At 42.8% G+C, this 15,370-nt stretch overlaps 1 protein-coding gene across 3 annotated transcripts in view; it reads right to left on the reverse strand.

The window, feature by feature from the left end:
- The window catches only part of LOC103097130 (zinc finger protein 883-like), a 39,249-nt gene extending 24,472 nt beyond the window's left edge, over positions 1–14,777 (reverse strand). The window contains exons 1-2 of one of the 3 annotated variants that reach the window (XM_056796453.1): positions 10,956–14,777; positions 10,064–10,183 (exon numbers count right to left, since the gene is read on the reverse strand). In XM_056796453.1, coding sequence (XP_056652431.1) covers positions 10,064–10,096 — 33 coding nt within the window. In that variant the 5' untranslated portion in view covers positions 10,097–10,183; positions 10,956–14,777. Of the gene's footprint in view, positions 1–10,063; positions 10,804–10,955 lie in introns of those variants that run through there. The other 2 variants (XM_056796454.1, XM_056796452.1) reach the window with 2 other exon arrangements.
- Positions 14,778–15,370: the final 593 nt, after the last annotated feature.

Genomic DNA, 15,370 nt, shown 5'->3' on the forward strand with positions numbered 1-15,370 from the left:
ACAATATAAGGTAGGAAGAAGGGGGAAGTGATTAAAAACAAAACACTGGTATGGAGGGAAAGAATGAAAGGAGAAAGGTCAGAATCAAAAGATAAAATCAAGATGGAGGGGACTACACAGATGGTAATCATAACTGTCAATGTAAATGAAATGAACTCTCCCATAAAATGAAAGTGGATAGCAGAGTGGCCTAACATATGTTGTTTACAAGAAACACATTTGAGGCAGGTAAACACACACAGAATCTATTCGGCTCCAACTGACACAAAGAAGGCAGGAGTAGCAATCATAATTTCAGACAAAGCTAAAGCAAAAATAGATTTGATTAAAAGAGATAAAGCAGGTAATTTTATCTTGACAAAATGCAGTACAGAAAATGAAGACATAATATTACTTAACGTATATGCATCAAATGGCACACCATCCAGATCTTTAAAGCAGAAACTAAAGGATCTTAAGGAAGAATAAGATAGAAAATCTATACTATTGGGGGACCTCAACTTTCCCCTATCAGAACTAGATAAATCAACAACAAAAAAGGAAAGAAATAAGGGAAGTGAATACAATTTCAGAAAAGTTAAAAGTTAATAGATATCTGGAGAAAATTCAATAGGGATAATAAGGAATATACCTTGTTTTCAACAGTACATAGCACATAAGGAAAATTTACCATATACCAGGTCAAAAAAAATTAATCATTACATGAATAGGATGATTTCAGAAAGAAATGGAAAGACCTAAGAGAACTGATACAAGTGAAATAAACAGAACCAAGAGAATGTTATATACAGTAGCTCAAATATTGTGGAACAATCAAAAGTGATAGACTTTGCTACTATCAGCAATACAATAATGCAGGATAATTCTGAGAGACTTATGCAAAAGAATGCTATCCACCTCCAAAGAATAAACTGTTGGAGTAGGAATTCCGATGAAAATATAAGATTTATTGCTTGTTTATTTGGGTTCATGATTATAAGATTAATAACACAAATATGAATAATGTGGAAATGTTTCTCATGATAATATATGTATAACCTAGATTGAATTGCTTGTCAATTCTGGGAGGGAGGAGGGAAAAAGGGAGGGAGACACTATGCATCATACTACTTTAGAAAACTTATGTGGAAATTTGATATTAAAATAAAATAAACATAAAACATTTTTTAAAAAAGGAATATACCTTCTTTTCAGCAATACATGGCATAAAAACATCGCAACCAAATGCAGAAAACCAGAAATAATAAATGCAAATTTTTCAGGTCATAATACAATAAAAATTATGATCAATAAGGCTTCATAGGTAGGTAAATTTAAAATTATTTGGAAACTAAATAATCAAATTCTTAAAAACCAGTAGGTCAAAGAACAAATCATAGAAACAATCACTGATTTCATTGAAGAGAATGACAATGAGGAGACAACATATTAAAATTAATGGTATACAGCCAAAGCAGTACTAAGGGGAAAATTAATATCCTTGAGTGCTTGTGTCAACAAAATAGAGAAAAAGGAGATGAGTAAATTGGGCATGCAACTAAAAACACTAGAAAATGACAAATTAAAAATCCCCAATTAAGGACTAAATTGTCAATGTTAAAAATCAAAGGAGTAATTAATAACATTTAAAGTAAAAGAACTATTGAACTAACAAATAAGACTAGGAGCTGATTCTATTAAAAATAGATAAAGCATTGGTTAAATTGATTAGAAAAGGAAAGAGAATCAAATTACCAGTATTAAAAATTAAAAGGGCAATTTCACCTATAATGAAGAGGAAATTAAGGCAATTATTATGAAATTTTTGCCCATTTATATGACAATAAATAAGACAATTTGATGAAAGAGATGAATTCACAAAAATATAGTTGTCTAAATTAACAAAAGCATAAATAGAATACTTAAAGCAATCCTATTTCAGAATCAAAGAAGCCCTTAATCAACTCCCTAGGAAAAAATCCCAAGGGCCAAATGGATTCACAAATGAATTCTCTCAAACATTTAAAGAACAAATCCCCAAACTATACAAACTATTTGAAAAAATAAGCAAATAAGGAGTCTTAGAAAATTATTTTTATGACACAAATATGGTGTTGATACATAAGCCAGAATGACCAAAAACAGAGAAAGAAAACAACAGACCAATCTCTTTAATGAACATAGATGCAAAAATTTGAAATAAAATACTAGTAGAGACTACAACAAGTTATCACAAGGATTATTCATTATGACCAGATGGGATTTATACCAGGAGTACAAGGCTGGTTTAAAATTAGGAAAACCATCTCCATAATTGACCATACCAATAAAAAATACTAACAGAAATCACATGATTATTTCAAGGGATGCAGAAAACATCATTGACAAAATACAACATCCATTCTTATTGAAAACACTAGGAGGAGCAGCTGAGTGGCTCAGTGGATTGAGAGCTAGTCTTATAGAAAAGAGGTCCAAAGTTTAAATTTGGCTTCAGACACTTCCTAGCTGTGTGACCTTGCACTACTCACCTAACCCCATTGCCTACTCCTTACTACTCTTTTGCCTTAGAACCAATACACAGTATTGATTCTAAGATGGAATGAAATAGCTTTCTAAAAATGGAAAGCATAGGAATAAAAGGGCCTTCCCTCAAAATAAGAAGTAGTATTTATTGTAAAACGTTAGGAAGTATCATCTGCAATGGGGATGAGTTAGAAGCCTTCCCAATAAGATCAGGAGTGAAGCAAGGAGGCCCATTATCACCACTGTTATTTAATATTGTACTAGAAAAGCTAGCTACAGCAAGGCAAGAAGAAAAAGTAATTGAAGAATTAAAGTAGGCAATGAGGAAACTAAACTATCACCCTTTGCAGCTGATATGATAACATACTTTGAGAATACTAGAAAATAAACTAAAAAGCAAGTGGAAATAATTAAGAACTTTAATAAAGTTGCAATAATAAACCCACATAAATCATCAGCATTTCTACATATTTCAAACAAAAATTAGCAATAGTTAGAAATAGAAATTCCATTTAAAATCCCTCTAGTATCTTTCTGCCAAGACAAACACAGGAATTATATGAACAACTATAAACTATAAAACAATAAAACTAGATCTAAACAATTAGAAAACCATTAATTGCTCATGCATAGACCAAGCTAATATAATAAAAATGACAATTCTACATTAATTTATTTATTTACTTACTCAGTGCCATAACTATCAAACTACCAAAATACTATTTTATACAACTAGAAAAAATAAGACCAAAATTCATTTGCAAGAATAAAAAATCAATACTATCAAGAGAACTGTAAAGAGAGAATTAGACTCTCTTAGTTTATTTTTATGTAATCAATCAGCAACATTTAATTTAATCACAAACTTAAAGTACCCCTAGTTAGCACGGATCTAATCATTAAGTAAGAGTTCACAAGTCACTTATTAGCTCCCACCTCCAAAGGCAAAAAGTACTGCTAGTCACCTCCCAGGACAGTAGTAGGCAAATTGGGAGGCTGTGATAGGTTCCTATGAAGTGGAGAAAAGGAAGGAAGTGACGTCAAGAAAACTGCTTTTAAAAGTTCAGCCCAAGCATTCCTTCTTTCACTCTGTGTTGCTGTGCTGAGCTGAAGGGAGATTCTCCTTGGATTTATTCTCTGTTGGTGAGCTGGAATAAAGGGAGACTCTTGGAGGCAGTCACTTTGTCAGACTTATCCTTGACTGGAGCTTTCTACATTGGAAGTTTCCTGGGTGAGTGACTCTGGTTGAAAGAAGAGGCTTCTGTTGGTGGATTTCTGGCTGAATTCTCCACCAGAACTTCCACATGGAGAATGGTTCTTAAGGGAGCCCTTCCCAGGATGCTGAGCCCAACTTCACAGGATCAGCACTCAGGCTGGTAGGCTAGAAAAGGCTTTTTCTCCTGCCTATAATTCCCACTTTGAATATCTCTACCTTGTTATAAATAAAAGCTGCTAACAGTCATTTTTGGCTTAAGGGCTAATATTTTATAAATGGTGACCACCTTTATGACTCTCATATTGAGTCAAACCTAATTTTAATTCTTACAGAACTAATGAAAAAGAAACGTTATGGATGGTGGCCTACCAGTACCAGATCTTAAACCGTATTACAAAGCAGTGATCATCGAAATAATCTGGTACTAGCTAAGAGATAGAACGGTGGATCAATGCAATAGATTAGGGGTTAATGACCTCAAGAGTCTAAAGTGTGATAAGCCCAAATATCCCAACTTGTGGAACAAGAACTCATTATTTGACAAAAACTGCTGGGAAAATTGGAAAAGAGCATGGCAAAAATTAAGCTTTAGATCAACATCTTACACCCTATATCAAGATAAGTTCAAAATGTATATACCACTTAAACATAAAAAGTGGTATTATAAGTAAATTAGTTGAACATAGAATAGTTTCACTGTCAAACCAATGGAGAAGGGAAGAATTTAAGACCAAACAAGAGACAGAGATCATTACAAGTGGTAAAATGAATAAGTAAGATATATTATATGAAAAAGGGTTTCTACAAACAAAAACAAAACAATCAAGATAAGAAAAGCAACAAACTGGGGAAATTGTTTATAACATGTTTTGATAACCATCTAATTTCTCACATAAATAATTGAAGATTAAAATTAATATCCAATAATTCCAAGTATTATAATTTATAAGATTTATTAATAATCGCTTGAAGTAGAGGAAAAATAAAGACAAGTTTACTGTACCACAAAAGCAGGAGCAGAGCAAGAGAGGGCAGTTACATAAATTTATATATAAAACGCAAGGACGCAAAGCGAGGTTAAAAGTAGGATTCTGGGAAATGAAGTCCAGAGGTAGAAAATTATAATTACACAATCCCATCCCCTGTGATCTTTTGGGAGACTAGTCTCTCCAATGGATCATTTAAGCATAACCAACTTATAAAACTAAATATTTTTAAATAAAAGTATATACAATATATTTTACTTTTAGTATATACAATATTGGCTATGGGGAAATTACAATAATTTGGGGATAAAAGGGAAATAAAAGAGCAAAACCAATGATTGTACAAAAAATCAAGCCATTCTCCAATTGATAAATGGGCAAGGGACATGAATAGGCAATTTTCAGATAAAGAAATCAAAACTCTTAATAAGAACATTAAAAAGTGTTCTAAATCTCTTTATAATCAGAGAAATGAAAATCAAAACAACTCTGAGGTATCACCTCACACCTAGCAGATTGGCCAACATGACAGCAAAGGAAAGTAATGAATGCTGGAGGGGATGTGGCAAAGTCGGGGCATTTCTTCATCCCTAGTGGAGTTGTGAATTGATCCAGCCATTCTGGAGGGCAATTTGGAACTATGCCCAAAGGGCGACAAAAGACTGTCTGTCCTTTGATCCAGCCATAGCTCTGCTGACTTTGTACCCCAAAGAGATAATAAGGAAAAAGACTTGTACAAGAATATTCATAGCTGCACTCTTTGAGGTGGCAAAAAAATAATAATAAAACGAGGGGATGCCCTTCAATTGGGGAATGACTGAACAAATTGTGGTATCTATTGGGGATGGAATACTATTGTGCTCAAAGGAATAATAAAGTGGAGAAATTCCATGTGAACTGGAACAACCTCCAGGAAGTGATGCAGAGTGAGAGGAGCAGAACCAGGAGAACATTGTACACAGAGACTGACACACTGTGGTACAATCAAATGTAATGGACTTCTCCATTAGTGGCAATGCAGTGATCCTGAACAACTCGGAGGGATCTATTAGAAAGGACATTATCCACATTCAGAGGAAAAACTGTGGGAGTAGAAACAGAGAAGAAAAACAACTGCTTGATCACATGGGTCAATGGGGATATGACTGGGGATATAGACTCTAAAGGATCACCCTAGTGAAAACATCAATAATATGGAAATAGGTTTTGATCAAGGACATTTGTAAAACCCAGTGGAATTGTGTGTTGGCTACGGGAGGGGGTGAAGGAGGGGAGGGAAAGAACATGACTCTTTTAACCAAGGAAAATATTCTAAATTGACTAATACAATTTTCAAATAAAAAATTTAAACTTTGCACTATAGGATAATAATACCATCTTCCCTGAGGAGGGTGTTGACAAACACATGGATCATCCAGGCATACATGGCTGAATTAGGAGATATATGAATCCATTGGCAAAAGAAAATAAAAAACATCAAAAAAATTCAAGTAAAAGAGAAAAAATAACTTCTGGATGAAATATAAAATATCAAAGTCTTATGTGTAAAAATTTTAGTAAGGAAAAATAAACCTATAATAGGACCTTGAATCAGGGCCCAATTAAAAAAATGTATGTCCCCATTAGCCTGTAGTAGCAATTATGCACTTACTCAATCCCCAGCCAGGACTACAAAAAATTACTATTACTATGAAAGACAGAAAAAGGACTAGATTTTAGCAGAAAATGGGAAATAGAATTATAGATAGATAGATAGATAGATAGATAGATAGATAGATAGATAGATAGATAGATAGATAGATAGATGGGTAGATAGATAGATAGATAGATAGATAGATAGATAGATAGATAGATAGATAGATAGATGGATGGATAGATAGATGGGTAGATAGATAGATAGATAGATAGATAGATAGATAGATAGATAGATAGATAGATAGCAGCTGAGCTCACTACTCAGTCCCTCTCCTGGACATTCACTGAGAAGGGGAATTTAGGAGATTTCAACTCCTCCATTATTACTTCATCACAGGAGAAGCAAGTTCTTTTTCATATAAGGTGTCCATACAAACTTTCCCCAGACTTGTGGCTGGCCTAGCACACTCTCCAAATGGGTCCGGGTTCCCCATGGCTTCCCCCTGCTCTCAGAACCTGGGAGGAAGGGGCCACCAAGTCTAGAGTTTTGACCTTGGCCAGGCTAAAGGGAAATTTCTCCCACAAAAATATCACACTTCAACCTTAACTTTACAAAACAGGCTATTTATGAAAAACAAAGGCTCTAAGCCTAGCCTGTAACTATGGAAACCTGATGATCAAGGGTCAAGAAAAGATGTTTAGAGACAGAGGAATAACCCACAAGGCAGTGGACAGAGCTGACAATAACATGTTACTATGCAGGGCTCTTCTACTTCTCCAGGCTTCTCCAAGGGAAACAAAGGGTATTCTTGGTATTGGATACTCTTCCATTTCACCCCTTTTCCCGGACTCATTCCCTACTTTTCAGCCTGCAATGTCTCTGGGACACCCAGGGGAGGAATAGTCTGAGGAAAGGCTGAGTCTCAAAGCATGACAGGACACAATTTTGAAGACCCTCAATACCATCTAGAAACCTGAAACGCTAAAGAGACTTTGTCCATCCCCATGGTGACACTATGGGTAACAGCCTTCAACAGACACTTTCATGTCTTGGGAGGTCCGGATTTGAGCAAAAGTTCTTTGGGCCAGAACAAGCTTTCACTCTCACACAATAAAGCTCACTCTCCCACAACAGTAGCAGGGGGAGAGAGGAGACCTTGGTGCCAGATCTGGGAGGCAGATTTGGTCCTGATATATCTGAAGGACATTCAAAGAGTTCAGTCAGGAAAGGCCAGAACCAGTGGAAAAAGCAGACACCACTAGCAAGGGCAACAAAGGTTCTCATTAAGTTATACCTAGAATCAGAAGGCAGAAAGATTTCAGCCTCAATGGGAATCAGAAAAATCAGGTTCACAGGGAAGAATGTAGAGACCTCAGTTTCGAGGAAAGAAGACAGTTTCTTGTTTGGAACTTGTCTACTCTGGGGAGTTCCTAGCAGTCCCCCAGTGCCCAACTCTGAAGTCCAGTGATCACAGCTATCATCCAATGGCACACAAGGTCAGGAACTCAGGACCCTGCTTGCCTCTCTATCTCAAGCTCTGTCCTCTATTATCTGGAATGCCACTGCCACTAGGAGTCCTCTTCAGTCTAGACTCTTCCCAGGCATCTAAAAGCCCATCCCAGGGCTTTATATGCTATCTGGGCAAACACCTAGTAGGCTGGTCACGCTGAGAGTTACCCCTTTATCCTCCTTCCCTCTCCCCTGATTCATTCCATACTCTTTAAGTATCCAGGGACTCTGGGCTCTTTCTTGTTCTTCAAACTAGACTCTCCATCTCCTGAGCTTGCATTTTCTGGCCTCCTCAGCCTTCTGCCTGAGCTTTCACTACTATCCCCTCTAGTCTTTGCCTCCTGTGTACACTGGATTTTTGCAGATCTGGATGAAAATCTCATCTTCTGCAGGACACATTTATTGACCCATCTTCTTTGTTTGATTTTGTTTGAATTTATCTTCTATGTATTGAGAGGAAAATTGTTGTCTTGCCTTTAATATTGATCATGAAACAAGGGAGCACATGTATTCCTTTAGATAAGTATCTGCAATTACTATTTTTAAGAGTTAGATCCAATTATTCCACTGATTGTGAATCAGATATCTATTATAATGCTGGAATATTAGCCAGAGTACTAGCAAGAATGGAGTTGGATGTATTAGAATAGTCAAGCAAGGAATGATACTGAAAACTTCTATTGGAAGAATAAAAGCTTTCGGTGTGTAGAGTCATCGAGGGAAGCTGAAAGCCCTGCAGAAGAAGCTACTTCCCTGGGAATGGTGAGTCCACAGCAGACATGAAGAGATCAGAGGAAAACAGCTTTGGCGTGTTCAGGTTCTGTCTGATCCTTTGAAGATTTATGACAACTGGAAGCTCCCCAAAGCACTGCGGCCCAGAAAGGTTCCTGTGACCTAAGCAGTGCGATGCTTCTGGAGGATTCACTCAATTCTCTTCTCTTAACCTGGCACTGAACTGAAGACTTTGTTTCCCATGTTCCAAGCCCTCCTGACCAAACCACCATCACATGTTTCTTAACTGCCTCTGTACCTTCTGCCTTGTTCATGACATGCTCATGAGCTGCGAAAAACCCACAAAACATGCTTCTGTCCGTCTTTATCGGATCTTTGCTCCAGGCTGGATGGGGTAACATCTCCAGCTTCCACTGACCACAAGTACAAGTTTGGATCTTCACCTCAGAATTATGGCCCAGACATTTCTTACTTTGCAATCTGAAGGGATTCAGGATTCAGAGATTCCTTAGGAAGAAGTTCTGGGGATGTTCAGAAGCTTTTCTTTTAGGGGGATTCTGTTTTGTGCCTCCTCATGAAAGATTCCCCTTGCAGCTGAGGTATGGCACCTTCCTGCCAGGCCCTGCCTCACTCACTCCCCAGCTCCTCCTCAGGGCCTGCTCTCCTCCCTGGGGCAGCTCTCCTCAGCCCAGCCAGTCGCTCCCCCCATGCCCCTCTCTGCCCCTCTTGGTGCCAGTCCTGCTGGGCTCTTTCCTCCTGGGGCTGGGGAAGCCCAAGGCTGTCTGTCACACTCCTATTCCTCAGCACCTACCACTGAGGCTCTCCTGTGGCCAGGGGGGAAGGGCTGTCAGCAGGGAATGTGGGGAGAAGCTCAGTGACTGCCCTGGAGTCTGCCTTTGCTGTGAGGACAGAACAAGGTGCTGGATGTCCTCAGCAGTGCCCTCCCTGCCCTGGCCCTCCCCCACTTCTATTTACTCTAATAAGGCACAAAAGTCTGGCAAAGGCTGACCCAGGAAGCAGCCCATGGTGTGTCCTCTGGCTTAGAGACAGGCTCTGAGATGAAGCCTTTGTCAGCAGCTCTTCCAGCCCTGCCCACGGTGCCCAGTCCTTTCTGTCAGCTAAAAATGTTCCTAATCTTCCCCCAAACTCCTTTGGAAGCCTCCCTGGCAGGTCTGACTGACCCCTCCAAATGTGGGGCTGGAGGGCAGGAGCAGAGCCTGTCCCTGGGCCATCCCCACTGAGGGAGGGGGTCACACGGGGGTAGATGAAGGAATGGCAGCATATGTGTTGGTTTAGCTGGAAACTGGGTGGTTCATCTAGGCCAGGAAACCCCAGAACACTGTAGATAGGGAGCAGCCTGGGCGGACCCTGGAGCTCCCCCTGAGCACAAGCAGTGACGGGCACCTCTGGAGGCCTGGCAGAGACCCAGCTCTGAGTTCTGCTGGAGTCCAGCCTGGCCTGGGGAGGGGCTGCACTCACCTGGGAGGGGGGCCTCGGGGTCCCGGGGGCCATTCCTCTGGCTGAAGGCTCTCTGCGGGGCCACCCTGGGGTGCTGGGGGGGGTAGCAGCCCTGAGGGGGGAGACGTCCTCTGTGTGCACCTGGGGGGACAGAGAGGGGGAGGGCTCAGAGGGGCTCCCAGGCCTCAGGGGAGACTCTCGCACACAGGGGGGAACAGGGAGCCTCAGGTTGGGGAAGGGCCTGGAACTGGCCAGGAAGAAGCCCCCCCCACACCCCTCTGATGTCATCTTTGACTTCATTCCATTCAGAAGCTGCACTGGCTGGACTGAGGGAGGCTGCTGGGGTTACTGGGGAATAGGGGGGTGCTGGAGGGGGGCCGGGGATCAGGTGGGGGTTGGGGAGAGCGTGAGGGCATCTCTTCAGAGCCCAAGATCGGGGCTCCCTCCAGGGCATCGGGTCACGGCATGCCCCACCCACCAGGCCTAAGTTGGCAGCTTCTCTCTGGGCAAGTTCTTGGCCCAGACCAGCCCCTCCCCCGTCCCCACCCCCAGCTGCCTCCTGGCTCTAGGTCTTGGGGGGGGGGGGTAGCATTCTCTCCTCTCGGGGAGGTCAAAGCCCCGCCCAGGCTCCTGGCCCAGACAGAGCCGCCCTGGCCTGACACGGGCCCTTCCGTGTTGGTCCCGTTTCTGAGGTCCTTAAAAGTGACCGACAGACACCCACAGCCTCCCCGCCCCACAGCCCCTTCCCCACCCCCGTGCTGCACATGCGCACACTCCCCGCTACGCCCAAGCTCAGCACCCGGAACTGGTCCACCGGGCTCTTCCCGCCCTCCAGGAGTCAGAGCACAAAGTCTCCGCCAGACCCGGAGCCGGGGCCGCGCATGCGCGTGGGCTTCCCCCCTCCTATTCTCACCCAGCAAAGCTAAGCTCCGGGAGCAACAGCCGAGAACAGCCGAGAGCCACCACCGCGCGCCCTCCGGGATCTAAGAGGAACCAAAGGGGATTCCCCGTGCCTGGAGCCGGTCAGCTGGGGGAGGAGGCGAGACTAGGGAGACGTCCGGAAACAGGCCTTCTGGGAAATGGAGCCCCGCCTGGGCCCCTGGTGCCGAGGCCTCGAGGGGAAGTGTTTGTTCCCGGCCTGGGGAGCCGCAGCCTTCCTCCCTCCCCCCACTTCCCCTCCCGCCCTGCCCTGCTGCTGCTTCTTTAGACCGGAGGCTGCCTCAGGCTAGAGCTTGGCACACAGCAGGTGCCTAATGAGTGTTTAATGATCGAATGACCATTGATTGACCAATGGTCTAAGCTCCCCACAGCCTGAGCGGAGGAGCTGCTTCCTGGGGTCTCCTTCAGCACCGCCCCAGCCCAGAGGCCCAAAGACCCTTCAGAAGCCTGGGGGAGGCCCAGGAACCCCTCCTGCCCTCGAGGAGGCCACAGAAGGCAGCAGCAGCCGCTGAGCCCAGCCTCTGAGCCCTGATGGACAGAGGACAGTCTGAGGGTGTCTGTGTCTGTCTGCAGGGCTGCTGGGCTCAGGCTGTTCAGGCCTGCCTGACTCCCCCCCTTTGGGGCTTTCTGGGCAGAGGCTGGGCAGCTTTGTCATGTCCTGCAGCTCATTTGTCAGGGGAGGAAACTGAGGCAAGCAAAGTGACTTGTCCAGGGTCACTCAGGGGGTGATCTCAGGCCTCCCTGACTCCAGGCCCTGAGCTCTAGCAGGCACTGAGGGGCTAAAGGCCCTGGAAGGGCAGCTCTCCCAGACAATTCTTCCTTTTCTGGCCTCAGAGCCAGGGCTGCTGCTCTTGGCATGGGCATTGCACCCCCAGAAACTCAGGCAAATTATTATCAGGGAACCCTTTGCTCTCTCACATCCTTGTGCTGCCTAACCCAAAACATCTGATGACTCTTATAAAACCCTGAGAGGATTGTCCTCCTTTAGATTTTGATCCTCTTTTAGATTTAAAATAGACAGAGAGATGCACCTCCAGGCTACTCCTAGATACTATCAGGCTGTATCTCAGACATTGGTCTGTTCCCTAAAACTAAGGAATCCTTTAGGAGGGTCACCCCATGTCTTCAGGCAGACCCCAGTCAGATAACCAAACCCCTGATCGAATGCCTGAGGACTGCCACTCTAGAGTTATGTCCACACCATGACACAACATCTGTGTAAAGAGTATAAAATCCCCAGAATTGATGTCATCTGAAGGACAGCTTTTCCATCCATGCTGTCTTCCCAGGGAGCAGCCTTCCATCTTGCTGTTCCACCTGTACTATCCTCTTGGCCAATCTCAACATTACTCCCTAATAAATTTCTCTTTTTATTTTTAAGCCAAGTTTTGGAGTCTTGCATCCTTGCAAAAGATATCCTTCCCGAACCCCAGAGGTATACCTCTTCACCCCCATACCATTTTTGCCTAACATTTTTGGCTCTCCTGAAAGCTACTCCTGTACCCCAGATCATCCATGAGGATGCACCTTCTCAGGTAGGAAGGAGCCTTTTCTTTGACTCCTGAAATCCCCATCTTCTAACTAATATCTTTGTGGGACCTCTTCCATGCTCTCTCCCATTGGCCCCAGAGGTCAATCGGGCCGCTGGATTTGGGGTCTTTCAGCTCCCCATTCTGATACTGGAAGATGTTCTGGTGTGTGGGAAGTCTTTCGCCTCAGTGTTAAACTGAGTGCTCTTGGTCGGGCAACCTCTGTGGACACTCTGGTGTGGAATTGGCCATTCAGCATCCACATGGGACAGAGACAGAGCATACCCTGAGATTCCCCTTTGGGATATATACTTAAAAATCAGGAAAAATTTGGCTCTAAACAGCTTGAAGAAAAGTAACTAATTTCTTTTTGTAGTGTTGAATGGCCATGTTACACCTTTGATAAGCAAGAGGCATGGCCTATATGGCACCCCAAAATTGTAATACTGTGAACTTTAGATTACTCCACCCTACTTAGTCTAACAAAAACAGGAATGTCCACACCCATACTTAAGGATTAAGTGTTTAGGAGGATGGCCTATGAAATACATGTGTTAGCAAATGACAAATCAGAAACAACTGACAGACCCCTGGGCTATCCTAAGTAAAGCTTAAGCTACCATTGGTACATGTGAGATGCAGGAAAGTGCTGTAAAAACCATCTATATATTTTGCGTCACTTCCTGGTGTGAGTGTGCTGAGCGTTTCGGTTTCTTGGGTGGTAGCTACTATTGTCTGGGTTTACCAGTGAGTTTTCCTTGATACCATACTGGAGGAAGCTAAGTAGCCTAGTTCAGGTGAGGTGTCTTCTCTGAGCTCTCTCGGAGTTTAGGCTGATTCTTCCTCCTTTACCTTCCAAATACTGTCCTCTTAAAAAGCCAGTAATCTTCTTCAAGGACCACGTGGCAGAGGACCTTGAACTCCCCCTGGCACAGGCCAGGCAGGAAAAATCCTAAACCTTCTCCCTCTCCCTTCTCCTTAATTCCTTCCCTCTATATTAATTAAACCACCATGAATTAAAAAAAAAAACTGACTTGGGTATTTTATTTGGGATATTCCCTGGCGACCAAAAATAATTTGGATTAGGTCACAACCCTAAAATTATCCTTACAATACTATCCTCTATTTACAATTGGAATTTTTTAAAATCAGGTCTAGGCAGCTTGTATCCTCCCTTGGGTAGTGGCTGTGCTGGACTTTCTCCCTTTTGGGTCTGGGAAGCCTCAGGGGTGGAGTGGCTACCAAGGCTGAGGTCCAAGCCAGATAGGGGTGAGCCAACCCAATTAAGAGAAAGGGAAAAGCATCCTAGTAGGCCTTCCTGTTGGGACGAGATCAAATATAAGCAGCCTGTAAAAAATAGACTTGAATACAGGACTACAATCCCCACGAGCCTTTGCTCCACTTCCCCAGAATACCTTGTAATCTCACCTGGGCCAAGATCGAGAAGGTATTTAAGCTGATTCAAAGGCTTTTGAGGGGGCTCTCTTGGCTGTTTTTGGACTTCCGTTTTGGAGCAGGCACGTCTCTTGCGTGATGTGAGGTTATTTTGTCTAGGCCTCTGGCCTAGGCACATGTTTCTTACTTGTATATTCTTTAATCTTTAACCTTTAATAAACCTCTAAAAAATATAATACTTCTTGCAGAGAGAAACTAATTTCTACCTGCCTCAGTCTCCCCAGTCTCCCCTAAATTTTAATCTTTACAAGCCTAAGCAAAAATTCAACTAGGTTTTGTTTGTTTGTTTTTCTCCCATGTTGCCTAGTGGAGCAACATCAAGGTAAAAAATGAGGAAATTGACTTTTTAATACCCTAAATTCTAACACCATGTGGCAATTGGACATCTTTTGCAGGAAAGAGGGCAAATGGACAGAAGCTCCTTACCTTTTAGCTTTATCCGCTCAGTAGGCTCCAAACTCTACTTGGATTTTAAGGCAAGGGCCTGCCGAGAAATCAAGGCATAGATCATAAAAGCAAAGCAAAAACATTCAAAATATAGTCAAGAGAAATGGTCAAAAGCAGAGAGGCAGATGGAACATTCAACCAGTGGGAGAAGGGAGAATTGAGAATTCTATGGAAGATTCAAAAGCTGAACTGTTGACTAGAGCTGACTCTGGCCACTCACTCTCTTAACAGAGACTCTGTCAAGAGCCAGGGAGGAGAGTGGCTCTTCTAATATCCCCTCTACCTGCCTGTTGTGAACCTTAAAAATTCTCAGACCCTACTTCATAAGGTTTGGTTAAGACCATCCCCCATTTTAAACAATGAAGGAACTTAGATCAGGAATGTGAGACCTCTACTCCAGCCCTACTTAAGCCTGCTTTAGGGGAAGAAACTCCTTGCTGAACAATGAAAAGTACTTAAACTCATACTTATAGTAAGACAAAAGTTCTTAAGCTGTGCCTATTTTTAGATCTAATACAAAAGGGTGCTAAGTACCTATATAGGTCAAGCAAGTTGTGAATTTATAAGGAGCAAAGAGGTGAGAACTTACTCAGAGGTTTTCTGGTGTGAACTTAATCAAAAATTTAAGCCTTCTTAGGTGTGAACTAAGAAGGGTCTGTCCTTTGGAAAATGTCTACTGTGATTGGTAGATGGGAGAACTTAGGGGAGGTGACATAGGAGAAAATTCCCTTTATCTAGTAGTAGTCTCTCGGTGACTGAGATTGACTATTGTCTTTGTGCAGTTTCATCTACGGTGTACCCTCATGTGGCTTTGAAGTCCAAAGGCTGAGGCGCACAGTTTGTGGCACATGGGGCATGGAACGTCAGTTGTTACGGGAGGTGCGGTTGTGGCCTGGTGTCGGCGTTTACGCGCAACGGCAAGACGTCAACGTCATTCATCTTCAAAGGTGGTGGCGGC

The sequence above is a fragment of the Monodelphis domestica genome, chromosome 4 (assembly GCF_027887165.1).
Source record: "Monodelphis domestica isolate mMonDom1 chromosome 4, mMonDom1.pri, whole genome shotgun sequence".
In the NCBI taxonomy this organism is placed as follows: domain Eukaryota; kingdom Metazoa; phylum Chordata; class Mammalia; order Didelphimorphia; family Didelphidae; genus Monodelphis; species Monodelphis domestica.